This window comes from Hippoglossus stenolepis, chromosome 11, assembly GCF_022539355.2.
Source record: "Hippoglossus stenolepis isolate QCI-W04-F060 chromosome 11, HSTE1.2, whole genome shotgun sequence".
Lineage (NCBI taxonomy): Eukaryota > Metazoa > Chordata > Actinopteri > Pleuronectiformes > Pleuronectidae > Hippoglossus > Hippoglossus stenolepis.
This window is the reverse complement of record NC_061493.1, coordinates 19941864-19953924: the sequence shown is the minus strand read 5'-3', so window position 1 is coordinate 19953924 and position 12061 is coordinate 19941864. Positions and strand designations below refer to the sequence as shown.

The following is a 12061-nucleotide window of genomic DNA, read 5'->3' as shown; positions in this document are numbered from 1 at the left end:
AGGGTGATTAAAAATAGCCTTGCGTCCAGGCAGCCGTGTATCTGAAGTGGTAGAGATGAGGTAGTGATATTGCTTAATTGATTTTGGCAGCATAGTTAAAAAGATATTGGATCATATCTCTTTTCTTTTTACATCAACAGGACACAGATACGTTCAATCAGCTTCTCTGTTTTCATCTACATCTTTAATTTGATTCTCTAAACCTAAAATAAAACACAGGAGACTAAAATGTAGTTTGCTGTGCGAGCTTCACATCTTCTGTGTTTAGTTGATTCAGTAACACTGAAGCTGTGAGGGGGAGTTTGGATAAACTAAATCAGTGTCTGAATATTTTGGCAGCAAACAAAAGTTCCTGCACAGTAACACATTTGAACAGGGACGTCAAACGGAATCCCAGTTTGGAGACTTAGCCCCGACTCTCCACTATAAATACCCCTGTGACTGTCAAGGTGCCGTCCCAGGAGCCGCAGCTTTATAAGGCAAAGACGGCTCCACTCCGCTCCCAAGTGATCAGGCATCACTGGGGGAGATAACAGGACTCCCAACAAGCTTATCTCTTCCACTCAGCAAGATTGAGTCATACGTGTTATCTCCTGCTGCTCCGAGAGAGACTCTGGTGATCAGCGGCACTGAGCTCACGTGTGGAGCTCGGCTCACTTCAGCTGACTGTGAACTACTGAGGAGGCAGCTCAAGGCAAAACATGAAAAAAACATCTGTGTAGACTGAAGCTCTTAGTGTTACAGGAAAAATATGAACTGAGTGGGAAGCCACTGTGAATGGAGTCCGACACATTCAAGAGCAAAAATGATCTATAGGGCTTTAACTCTCGAATATTATCCTGAAAAAAGAATCTTTGTTTTATTATCATGAACTGTTTAGCTTAGAAAATTGCAAAACAAATATTTACAAGTTAAAATGATCTATGGACATTTTCACATTTGAGAAGCTGAATCCAGCTAAATTTGAAATGATCAGTTTTCAAAACTGTTTAACTTAAATTATGTCTATTCAATCAAACAATCTAATAAAAAATGGTTAGGGGTTAGGGTAAAACAACACATTTGAATATGTTAATTTGAGAAAAGAAACGACAGATTAATCAATAAATGCAGTCGAAATGTTCTGTTTGCCAATTAGTGCAACATAATGCAAAATTATATCATGCATTCTAATAAACTAATGCATGTGATTTAATTACAAAAATAAAAGACAAAAATTACTTATATTTTGTTTTGCCATTTACTGTTAAAAAGCCGACATTATTAGCTGGGGGAGGTTCTATAAAGGCTCCAGCATCTTTTGTACTGTAGGAGGTTGTGGGTGCAATGAAATAACTCATCCCAGTGTCTCTTAACCTTTGCAAGTCTTATCAGTAAATTGTGATAATGGCAGAGATGTGCAGACTATTTCTTTTAACCTTTAATCCCTTATTCCTGTCCCACTCTCGCACACAAGGCGCCTCCACATCCTTCATTTTGCCTCACACAGCATCAAAGAGCAGAAAGGTAATGTAATGTGTTCTCCTGCAGCGCAGCACCCGTGATATTGATCGTAGCAGTTGATTTGAATTCCCGGGATGAATAGGAGATAGTGTTTATCACTGGTAATATCAAATGGGGGGGAAAAAGTCTTAGATGTTGTGAGAGGGAGAAGCGACAGAAATTAGATTTAATCTTGCGTCATCTTGTACGAGGAATGCAAAAACAATCCTGGCCACTTTCTCGGAGGAGCTTATTTTCTCTTTCTGAGCAAAGGTCACAGGGGTCACACATTACGACCTCTAACGCAGGACGCCCAAAGGTCCTTTTCAGCGATTTTGACCTCAACCGCTTCTTCGAATCCACACCTGATGAAACAAACAATTTTTCGGACACACGCTGCATTCCTCCCGGAGTCAGAGTTTGGAAACTCCCCACTGGCTTTCCCATAATTACAACCCTCCTGTGCTCCAGCGGCCTGGCTTGGAAAAACCAGGCAAGAAACATGGTCACCCACAAAATTTAAATACACTTTCCCATGTTGGGGTTGGTATCACGTGATTTATTGTCGACTGGCTGCTCTGTAAGTGCAACTTTCCATTTTGAATTTTGTAGCCACGGGATTATGACATTTTGAGCAGTGTAGCTGCCAGTGTATGGGCTGTGAGACCCCGTCTGGGAAACCTCTCGTTTGAAAATAATAGAGTTTCCTGAATGGAATTCCACTTTTAAGGGCTCTTCCTCAGGCAGGTTCTTACTATAAGTGACAGGATCAGAATGAAACCAGACCTTTTTTTCAGACAAATCTAAAACAGTTTTGGTTTGGTGTGTTTTCTTCTTAGTACAAAAAGTCTATAAAAACATTGCTGCTCAGCCCCAAACAGCCGGCAGACACAGTGAGGAACAAGCTGGTGGACATAGTGAAGCATTCAGCAGCTTAAGTCCCAAAATTGAAACCAAAAACGGAGCAAAAAGAGACAGAATATTGGACTTAAATTCACCACATGGCTGAAAACACAACTCCAAATGAAAGACAATGCTGAGCCATAAAGGCTGACTGTTAAATAAACTTGATATATCAATGCTGTTTTCAAATCTGTGTGTTTTAAGATCGCTTATTCAAGGTTCAAGATTTGAAGTGAAGATTTAATTTGCAGGGGGAAAGCAAACGTTTGATTTAAAGCGGCTTAAGTTTGCGGCTCTGTCAGAGTTTTGACCAAACTGCAAAAGAAATTCAAGTTATTTCTGCGAATCCACAACCTTTGGTTCCAACTGTCAGTGCAGACAACTGCAAATTACATAAGACACTTATGGGATGACATAACACTACCTCCCCTGCAGACATGGTACGACCCACATTGTGTCCATTTCACATATGAGGGTCTGAAAGCAGAACCCCACCCCCCGGCTCAGGAATGCTTCATTAATGGACTCTGTCCAGTTAAAAGCTGCAGGACTGTACATGTCACCAACAGCCAATGAACATGACAAGTCCCCCAGACTTTGCCCGGCCTTATCTCCCCCGCTCCTGTACGTTCACCTTCATCTTTCAACCTCATAAACCCGGTAAAGCTACTGAACTGTGTGAACGGCCATTAAAAGCAATGATCCGTCTTAAAAGCACATGTCCAAAACACTAAATATTAAAAAAGACTTAATCACACACAAAGTGGACCTTTAGGATATTAGAGAATTGACCAAGCAGTGAAGTGTTTAAGTATCTCTACTGGTCTGAGTCTAAAGTCCATGGCAGATCATTTCAGAGTAATACTACAAAGAGCTCTTCCTTCTTTGATTCATTCTCTATTTTGGGGAGCGCCTAAGCGGAAACACATGCTGTGAGCACTTCCCATTTCCGAACAGCCCGCCTGTGCCCAACAGACTTTGGATCAGGTGTGTGTGTGTGACTCTGTGCATGTGTGTGTCTGTGTGTGTGTGTATGTGTGTGCTTGCTCAGCAGTCATGTCAAAGAACTGAGTTAAGAAACAGCCACAGAAAAATGCTGATCTGGAGACATGTCAGCGTGACCGAACCCAATCAGCACGTTCAAAGGCCTTCAGACCAAAGTCTTATTGAGAAACTGTCAGTCAATTTAATATGTGGTGAACTTAAAAACAACAAATATCTTTTATAAAAGCTCCAGCTTGTTATACATTTGAAAAATAATAAGGCAAACTCAAGAGCTGTGATCACTTTATCAACCCTTAAAGGCCTTTTGTTTTGTTGCAGCTTTAATTAGAGAAACTCAAAGTTATACTTCATTTGCCGTGTGTGAACTTTACTTCCCCCACTTGTGTGAATGAAAGCTTGTACTCACCAGTTCATATTTCAAGTCACCAGGGAACCAGCAGGTCACAGTGGGAACCGGTGGTTGTAACAGAAAGAGAAATTACCATTATTATTATTAAACACATAAAAAAATATTGTAAGTGAGAATCAAACATCTGCCAGATGTTCAAATAACTTAACTGGACGGATCTAACTCTGCAGAACCCACTTTATTCCCAGTTTAGAGTCCCAGTATAAACGTGCAGTGGGTTTGAACGCGGCTCAGCGCTTAACAAACCGACTGTCACGAACACCACACCACACCGTACCTGGGTCTTGTGAGCGGGGACAGGGGGGGTCCGAGAGCCGGCTGAGAGCTGCGGGTCACCGGGGAGCTGGATCCCGACGCGGGGCTCGTCCGGGTGGAAAAGGAGCGGACACCTGTGGGAGGCTCTTCTGTCCGAGACCCGCGGGAGGAGAAGCACGGCGTTGACTCCGCCCCTCCCGCCTCCGGAACGGCGCTCATCGTGCTCAGAAACGGGCGCGCCCACGACAACAACAGTCAACTATCTATGGATCAGCGCCTCCTGGTGGCAGCTCACGGGAAGAGCAGTACATTCATCACATGTCACATGACCACTAGAGGGCCACGTTAGATGTTCCTGTGATCTGTCTGAAAACTGATGAATTATGTCGATGAAAGATTGTTTGTTTTTGTTTAAAACAACAATTATTATTATTAGCATCATTATTAGTAACATTGTTATTGTTATAGTTGCTATTTGGGACTGCTATCATAAATAACATCCTTACAGCTATTTATTTATAACTATTGATATTTTCTCAACCTGTGCTGTATGATTTGTTTTTATAACACTGGTGATGATGGTGATGATGATGATGGTTCTTCTTCTTTTCCTTCCTCTTCTCATTATTATTCTTTTTATTCACAATCTTGTCCTTTATTCTAGTTATTTAACCCTTAAATATGTCACAACTGTTCCTAGTCTCTCTCTCTCTCTCTCTCTCCCTCACCCATTTTGATCCGCTCACCTCCACCGGTGGAGGCAGATGTCCGCCAACATTGAGATTTCTTCTAGTTAAAAGTTTTTTTCCTCCACATTCGCCAAAGTGTTTGCTCGCTGTGGGAACTGTTGGGTTTCTCTATAATTTGTTAGGCCTCAGCTTTACTATGTAAAGTGCCTTTGGGCTATACAACAATATTTAATTGATTTGGGGAAATCAATGTGAAAAGGGACTTAATAAGTTTTAAGATCCTTCACATGCTGTTAACAAATGTTTACAACAGTCCAGGAGTGCACATCCCCACCAAGGCCCAACAGTTCCCTTATGAAACCACATCTAAATTCACTAGATCCAGGTTTTTATTTGAATCTGCACCAAATTGCACAAACTCATAAATATCAGTCCTCAAGAAATACCTGTGGTTTTCCACCAAGATCCATGAATTATTCTCTGAGAAATCAACAACAAGGTTGAAAAACAAATGAATCTTGCAATGTTAAGGAAAGTGAAAAAAAAAGATTGGATCTGCACCTTGATCTGGATCCACACTAAAATGTAATGAGTTCTTTCTTGGGTCATGTTCCCTCCCCTCCACAAAATGTCATGGAAGTAGGACAGTATAGTAGTTTTTGTTAGAATCCTGCTAACTAACAAACAAGCAAACAAAAATATAACTTTGTTGGTGGAGATAATCGCACTGAAATAAGAACTGCATCTGTATAACCTCAGTAAAAGTATGTAGCTACTGAAAAGATATATAATATTTAATTTAATACTGAAACTAAACTCTGAATGTATCAAAAGTAAAGCTCTTCACTCTGCAGCAGAATGACCCTCATGTTATACTTTATATTATTTTAGTCTTGGGTTATATTTATTGATGTATAAACAGCTTTTTAATGTTAAGATTGTCAATGTGAAGCTAATTTCAGCTACTTACAAGTTGCTCTACTGAGCTGAAACTAATGTGTGCAGTGTAATGCTACAGAACTGTGATAATAAATCTCACCTTCATGAAGGTCACGATGGTAAGTTTTGATTAAATTTGCTCAGGGGCGGCATTGATTCAATTTTATGATCATTTTGGAGGCTGGAGTTGTAGTAATTTGTTAATCCAATTTATATCAGTGGGAGAAATGTAAATAACAGAAAAAACCACTTTGCAATATTGAATATAACTCACGCAGCTGTTAAATAAACACAAAGTAAAAATAGAAAAGGAGTAAAAATTGCAATAATACTGCATGAAAAGATGCATTAAATGGAAAAACTCAAACAACGTACAGTTAAATATACCTATAGTTACATTCCACTTCATTTTTCATAGCCACGCTCAAAATCTCTCGAGGATCCTCGGTGGTTCAGGGAACACATTCAGATGACGACTCTTTGAGATAGAAAGTTATATAGCAAATTTTGCGATATAAAGTGATGTAAGACAGTTTGGAAAAATAGGTTAAAGGACTCATTGTATAGCATTGATGATGAGTATGAAAGTGATGTGAATGATATGCTACAACCTGTGGGAACATTTTGAAGGATGTGTTTGATTCCCGCACCAACATTAAAACATTAAATTAGCACATATCTCTTTACTGGAGTTAAAGACACTTGTAACAATGTGAGCGAAGCTGCAATAAGGTTGTTCAAGAAGCTCCTGGAGACCTTGTAAAAACCCTTTCTATTGAGTTTCCCTTTAATTCATCACCTTTCTGAATCAGCAGATAATACCCACCGCTAATTATTTCCCTTTTTAATGGTAAAGCCCGTTAATTAAATACTGTAGCAAAGGTGACTGGTCTCAGTTGAGTTAGCACAGATAATGCAACATCAATACCACTGCAGTCTTTCCCAGTAGAGCTGCTGAGGAGCAGGAAAACAAAATCTATATCTCTGGCTTGGCCACACGCTTAATCACGCACACGTAGCTTCTTTGAGGCTGTTTCATCGCCACATTTAATCTCATCTCACACAAGGACACCTTTCAGAGCAGACAGGAGGTGTTACAGTCAAGTTTATTCAACCATGAACGTCTCATATAAACATGTGTGCACATAATAGGGAAGACCTCGTCCTCAAGGTCCCGATCCTAAACCAAACGTCTACCTGAGATTCAATTCAGTTCACTTATTCATGTGATATTACCACAACGATGTAGAGAAATAAATCTAGGCTATGTTTTTTGTAGTTTCCTGTGGAGCGTGTCCATGCCGCAGTACAACAGGTCGCACAGAAGGTCCCAGTGACAGTTTTTGGCAATTCTACAAGCTACAAGGTTTGCCTAGTGTTTTACAAAAGAAGAGTTCAAACTCGTCGGATATTCTTCTTTTCTAAATCTTTTACTAAATCTTCTTACAAGTCTTTAGTATTGCTCTTGCTACATTGCAAAAAAATAGAAACTTTACATCTGAATATTGTAAGTTGTGGATGTGGTGTTTGTAAAGATCCTTGCTCTTGAGTGTTCATGGCTATGTTTCAATAGTCCTTATAGCTGCTTACTCTCCACGTTTCCTCTCCCCTGGAATGGCCCCGGCTTCGCGTCGGCAATCCGAGAAGAGGCAACGAAGCAAAGAACGAGACATCGAAGAGTTTTGAGAGGCTCATCAGCGAAAGAAAGAAAAAAGAGATGTCTAGTATTCTGCAGAGGTGCTGGGTGTCACCAGGTCGTCCTCTCCCTGAGCGCCTTCCTCCGCCACCGCTGCTGCTACAACTGAGTCCGCTGCTACTTCCTGTTCAATGGCCACTAGAGAGGTGTCTGTGTCGGGGGCTTCGAAGGACTCGCCCCCCAGATCAGTCAGTTTGATGTAGCCCTTACTGTTGGAGCGCTCCAGGCGAGGGCAGCTGAAGCGCCTGCCTCGGTCGCCTTGACTACACACAGACACAGACATGCTGCAGCGTCGCACAGACCTGGGCTGATCTGTGAGGGAGTTGAGCGACAGCCGTGACCCCATCGCCCTGGCAACAGGCGATGGGGGAAACAGCTGTGTCCACTGTGGTTGCGGCGCCCCCTGCTGGTCAGCGGTGTCTGTGGCTATGTCCTCGTGGCCGTGACGGGGTGGGGGATGATCTGCGGTCGACGCGTCCTTCTCCTCTCTGCCGGCCTGGTAAGTGTGGCTGCTGCTGGCCTGTCCCTCCCCGCTAATGCTTCCAGCAGCGGCCTCGATGACGACCCCTTCCCCTGAGGGCCCCCCCACCTCCGCCCTCTCCGACTCCTCCACCTCACAGTTGTTCAGTTTGATCACAGGGAGGGTGAAAGCGTTCACAGAGGAGGTGACGATGGAGGTGGTCTCCCACTGTCGGGGCTGTGGCGCCTGCTTGCTGCTATTGCTGTAGTCTTTGTAGATGCTGTAGACAGTTTCTGTGAAGGTCTGGACGTCTCTGGACCAGCTACGAGGCCTGCTGGCCAAAGACTGGCGTCTGAACACCTCCTCGCCTCCCAACTCCCCCTGTAAACCAAGTCCAGTGGAGGGCCAGGAGCTGCGAGTGAGCATCCCACTGGAAGGTAAGGAGCCCGACGGGGCCTCGGCGCTCCTCGACTGAGTGTAGTTCACCAAGCCGTTGAGAGGGGCGTACTCCTTCGACCGTATACTGTGCAGATCTATCACCGTGGAGTAGATATCCCTCAGGTTGATGACTTTGGTTTTCTTGTCGCGGTTTTCATGGAGGACTGCATTGGCGCAGATGAAGAGGAAAATGCCGATTCCCATCACCAGCGGGCCAAAGACTTTCAGATTGTCAGAGTACAGGTGATTATTCAGGAAGTCACAGAGGAAGTTACAGTGAGGGGAGGGGTCGGCGGCGCTGCGGTTAGCATGGCTCTGGTTCAGGACAGAGGGAGACTTATCATGGGTGAGGTTTGAGACAACAACTGGACTCTTGGAGAAGCTCATCCTGTTGCTGTGGTACGCTCCCATTCTGCGTCGCTCCTGGTACTCCTGCTGGTTCTGACTGGGCCAGTAGCCCAGTACAGCCATAGAAATCCCCACCATGAGAACCATAACTCCAACGGCAGCCACCAAACCGGCCGGGGAGCACAGATTAAGCTTCCCCTTCACCACCACCACATCGTTCTTCTTCTTTTTCGGTTTCCGCTTCCGCTTGTTTTCCGCTCGGTTTTTGGAGCGGAGGGAATCTTGGCGCCGGTTCATGCGCAGCAGGCCGCCCGTGGCGATCATGGCGGCGATGGGACAGCAGGTTTGTCACTCAACCTGGCAGGACACAGAGCGTTAAGCATTAATGACATACGTGGCAGGCAGAAAGAGAAGGCATATAGAAACAGCTGCAGAGTAAATGTTGATTTGACTAAGAGGTTACACATGTAATCCAGATCTATTATACATTCAAGCAGGCAAAGCTGGCAACTAACCCTTAGGGACCACAGAGCCCCCAGGTTCCCTCGGTGACAAGTACGCTGCTGCATTATGATTAATTTCAAACTTGCTCAGTGATATTTAACACTGAAACACAGTAATGTCAATGTTAAGGTGTCGAAATCAAGTTTTTACATATTATAGTTATTTATTATAGTTGTGAATCAAACAACACCCACACACAGTCCTGATAAAGCTTTATGAACGTCGAATGTAAATACAAAAAGAGGATTACTGTTCTTTTTGCTTTTATGATGCAATGTTTAGGAATATTAGTTTGTTTCTGAGGCAAAATGAGTTGGACAAAATATGTGAGGACTTAATGGGGGGGCCCAATGGCTCATTTCTGCCCCAGGATCCACTCAAAGGGTAAACCCAGCCCTGTAACTGAGATTATCCCACAGGTAGAGCAAACACTGCTTCTTTGCACAAATCCAGCTAAAGGCAGATGCAATATTAGTCATCAGCTGGACACTAAACCAACAGACAACATCCATCGGCTGCTGCAGAATCTATAAATACGACGATGTCAGTGGAACACAGACAAATCGCCAAGTTGACAGCCGAGAACAAGGACTGTTATTTATCTATATTCTGCTGGTGCTATATCAGATTATGAAAATGTAATGTGTCCAGACAGGAGGCCAGCAGGCATGTATCTCTCCACCTCGCCCCTCGCTTCCTTTAACTCTCCTTCCTCCCCCACTGCCTCCCTTCTCTCCCACCAACCTCCAACACTCTCCCTCCACCCGAATCCACCTCACCATCACCCAGCGTCGCCGTGCTTCAAGATGACAGCGTCCCTGCACATCATGAAGGCCCACGTGAACCACTGGCCACTTGTTTACACACCAACCTTGTCTCTGCAGTGGAGGGATGTTTGCATTTGTTTCTGCTTTTCTGATTGTGCAGCACAGACCGGTTAGTGCTGCATGACGGGAGAAGCTGTGGTCCAAAGGGCAATGAGAGCCACCAACACTCATCATGATTACAGCCGCTGGTGATGAGTCCTTGGCCACATGTGGTGAATCATAATCAAAGGATAAAGCTGATTAATTAGACATCAGACTGCAGCATTGATTGAAACCAGGTATTTAATTTGACTAATCACGCCTAACTGTGTGTAACTTAGGGCTCAGGTTCATGAATAACTTATTCCACAAATTCCTGTCAGGGCAGCAATTAATAAGACCTTTCCAGAGGCTGCTGTGGATGTTGCTCTCAGCCCAAAGTAATGATGGCGGAGGCCTCTGAAATCCCTTTATGGTCCAAGTTATTACGCGCAGCTCCCACGGAAGGCAGAGCACGTTGGCTGTGTGCACCTGAGCCTCGGCAAACAACGCGCCGGTGCTCAGCTGCTGTTTATAGCGACGCTCTCTGTATATCACATCCAATAACCACTCGAATGCCTCCCGGGTGAGCGCAAGTCAACCTGCGCTAAAACTGACAGCGCGTAGGCGGACCTCTCTCTCTCTCTCTCTCTCTCTCCACGTTCGGGAGGAGAGGAAGCCGCGGTGGCGTGGACCAGCAGTGGGTGTGGACATGTCGGCTTGTGTCTCTGTCTGCGGTGCCGAGCAGGAAGCCGCCAACTCCTCGGGTTCTGGGGAGCAGGGGACGGGGATGGAGATGGAGATGGAGAGGGAGAGGAGGGATGGAGGATGGAGATGGAGAGGAGGGATGGAGGATGGATGGATTTAAAACGCGGGGGCGCAGGCATTTTTTCGCGCAATGTTGCATGAGTAATCGAGTGTTGACATTACAGCCCATCTGTTTCACTTCTGCTTGGGAAAACGCAAACACACGAAGCCGCCGTGTGGAGCTGCGGGAAGGTGTCCTGAAAATGTCCAGAGCCCCGGCGGCGCGCGTCCCCCTCACACAAAGCCGTATTCTCTGCGCGCACCGGGCGCCAGACGGATGACAAACATCCACACCTCTGCCCCGGCCTGACGAAGCCCATGCTTTCTTATTCTCTCACACTACAACTCAGAGCTGTGTGGTAATAAATGACAGGGCCTGTGTAAACCAATAATGCACCTCGCCAATGATTTGCATCCTTGGAAAAACGAGAATCTGTAGACGCAACATGCAGCCATAAAAAGTTTAGCCTGCGTTTTTTAAAAATAGGCATGTTCTTAAATTCACTGCAATCTTTACTTCATGTCCCCTGGAGATTAAACAGATGAGACGTCTGGTGTGTTTGACGAATAGAAACATCTCAAGTAAATTGCAGCCTCATTTTTCAGCTCGGGGATAAAAAAGTACTCGAGTGCGTAACGCGTCAAGTCCTTCCTGGCATCCAAACGCTTATCGATCTATTCGAGGTATAAAAATACTACACAAATACTCTCCACTTCCCATAGCTCGTTTTTTATACTTCGACCCAGCCTGCATGTTCGGAGTCTGTGAGGAATCAGCTGCACAAAAGAAGCCCAGGGAGCTGGAGGAGAAAAGGGCGCAGGAGGAGCTGATGTCTGACACGACAGAATGAGATAAAGAGCAATAACGAAAAAACGCACGTGAGCGCGTCTCTTACCAGAAATTGCGGTGTTTTTTTGTCAGTCGAGCATCTTCAAAAAGGCGCACTCCCCTTCGCTCAGCCCCGCATGTCGTGGTGCGCCACTTTGGTGCCACTGCTGGAAGTGCGGTTTCCAGTTGAACGCGGATTCATAACAGACCGGCAGGGGCGGGCCAACTGCATTTCCATTGGTGCTGCTGATTATTGGGCAACGAGAAAAAAAAAAATAACCGAGGGCTGCTCAGGACATTTATCATTTTCTATGTTATACTCCGAACATCTTCTTTCCTGTGAGGACGTAAAACAAATCAGGAACAGGGCTGTTATTGCACTTGACTGTTTATGTAGTCTTTTTTTTACAAGATCCTGGGAGTCTTCATGGCAGCAATGACAAATGGCAAAG

At 44.6% G+C, this 12061-nt stretch overlaps 2 protein-coding genes across 2 annotated transcripts in view; both read right to left on the bottom strand.

Annotated features, from left to right (window-relative positions):
- Nucleotides 1-4249, bottom strand: part of epb41l3b (erythrocyte membrane protein band 4.1-like 3b) — a 45262-nt gene extending 41013 nt beyond the window's left edge. Inside the window, exon 1 of the mRNA XM_035169423.2 lies at nt 4077-4249. The gene's annotated coding sequence lies outside the window, so the exon portion shown is untranslated. The remainder of the gene's footprint in view (nt 1-4076) is intronic.
- Nucleotides 4250-6769: 2520 nt separating this feature from the next.
- On the bottom strand, nt 6770-11831 carry LOC118117238 (transmembrane protein 200C). The gene is made up of 2 exons (XM_035169311.2): nt 11677-11831; nt 6770-8981 (listed from the first exon to the last, which is right to left on the bottom strand). The coding sequence occupies exon 2, from the start codon at nt 8946-8948 to the stop codon at nt 7404-7406; it is 1545 nt and encodes a 514-aa protein (XP_035025202.2). The 5' UTR covers nt 8949-8981; nt 11677-11831; the 3' UTR covers nt 6770-7403.
- Between the last annotated feature and the right edge of the window lie 230 nt (nt 11832-12061).

Coding starts and splice junctions, on each gene's coding strand:
- LOC118117238 (XM_035169311.2), bottom strand. CDS start 8,948: ATGATCGCCACGGGCGGCCTGCTGCGCATGAACCGGCGCCAAGATTCC.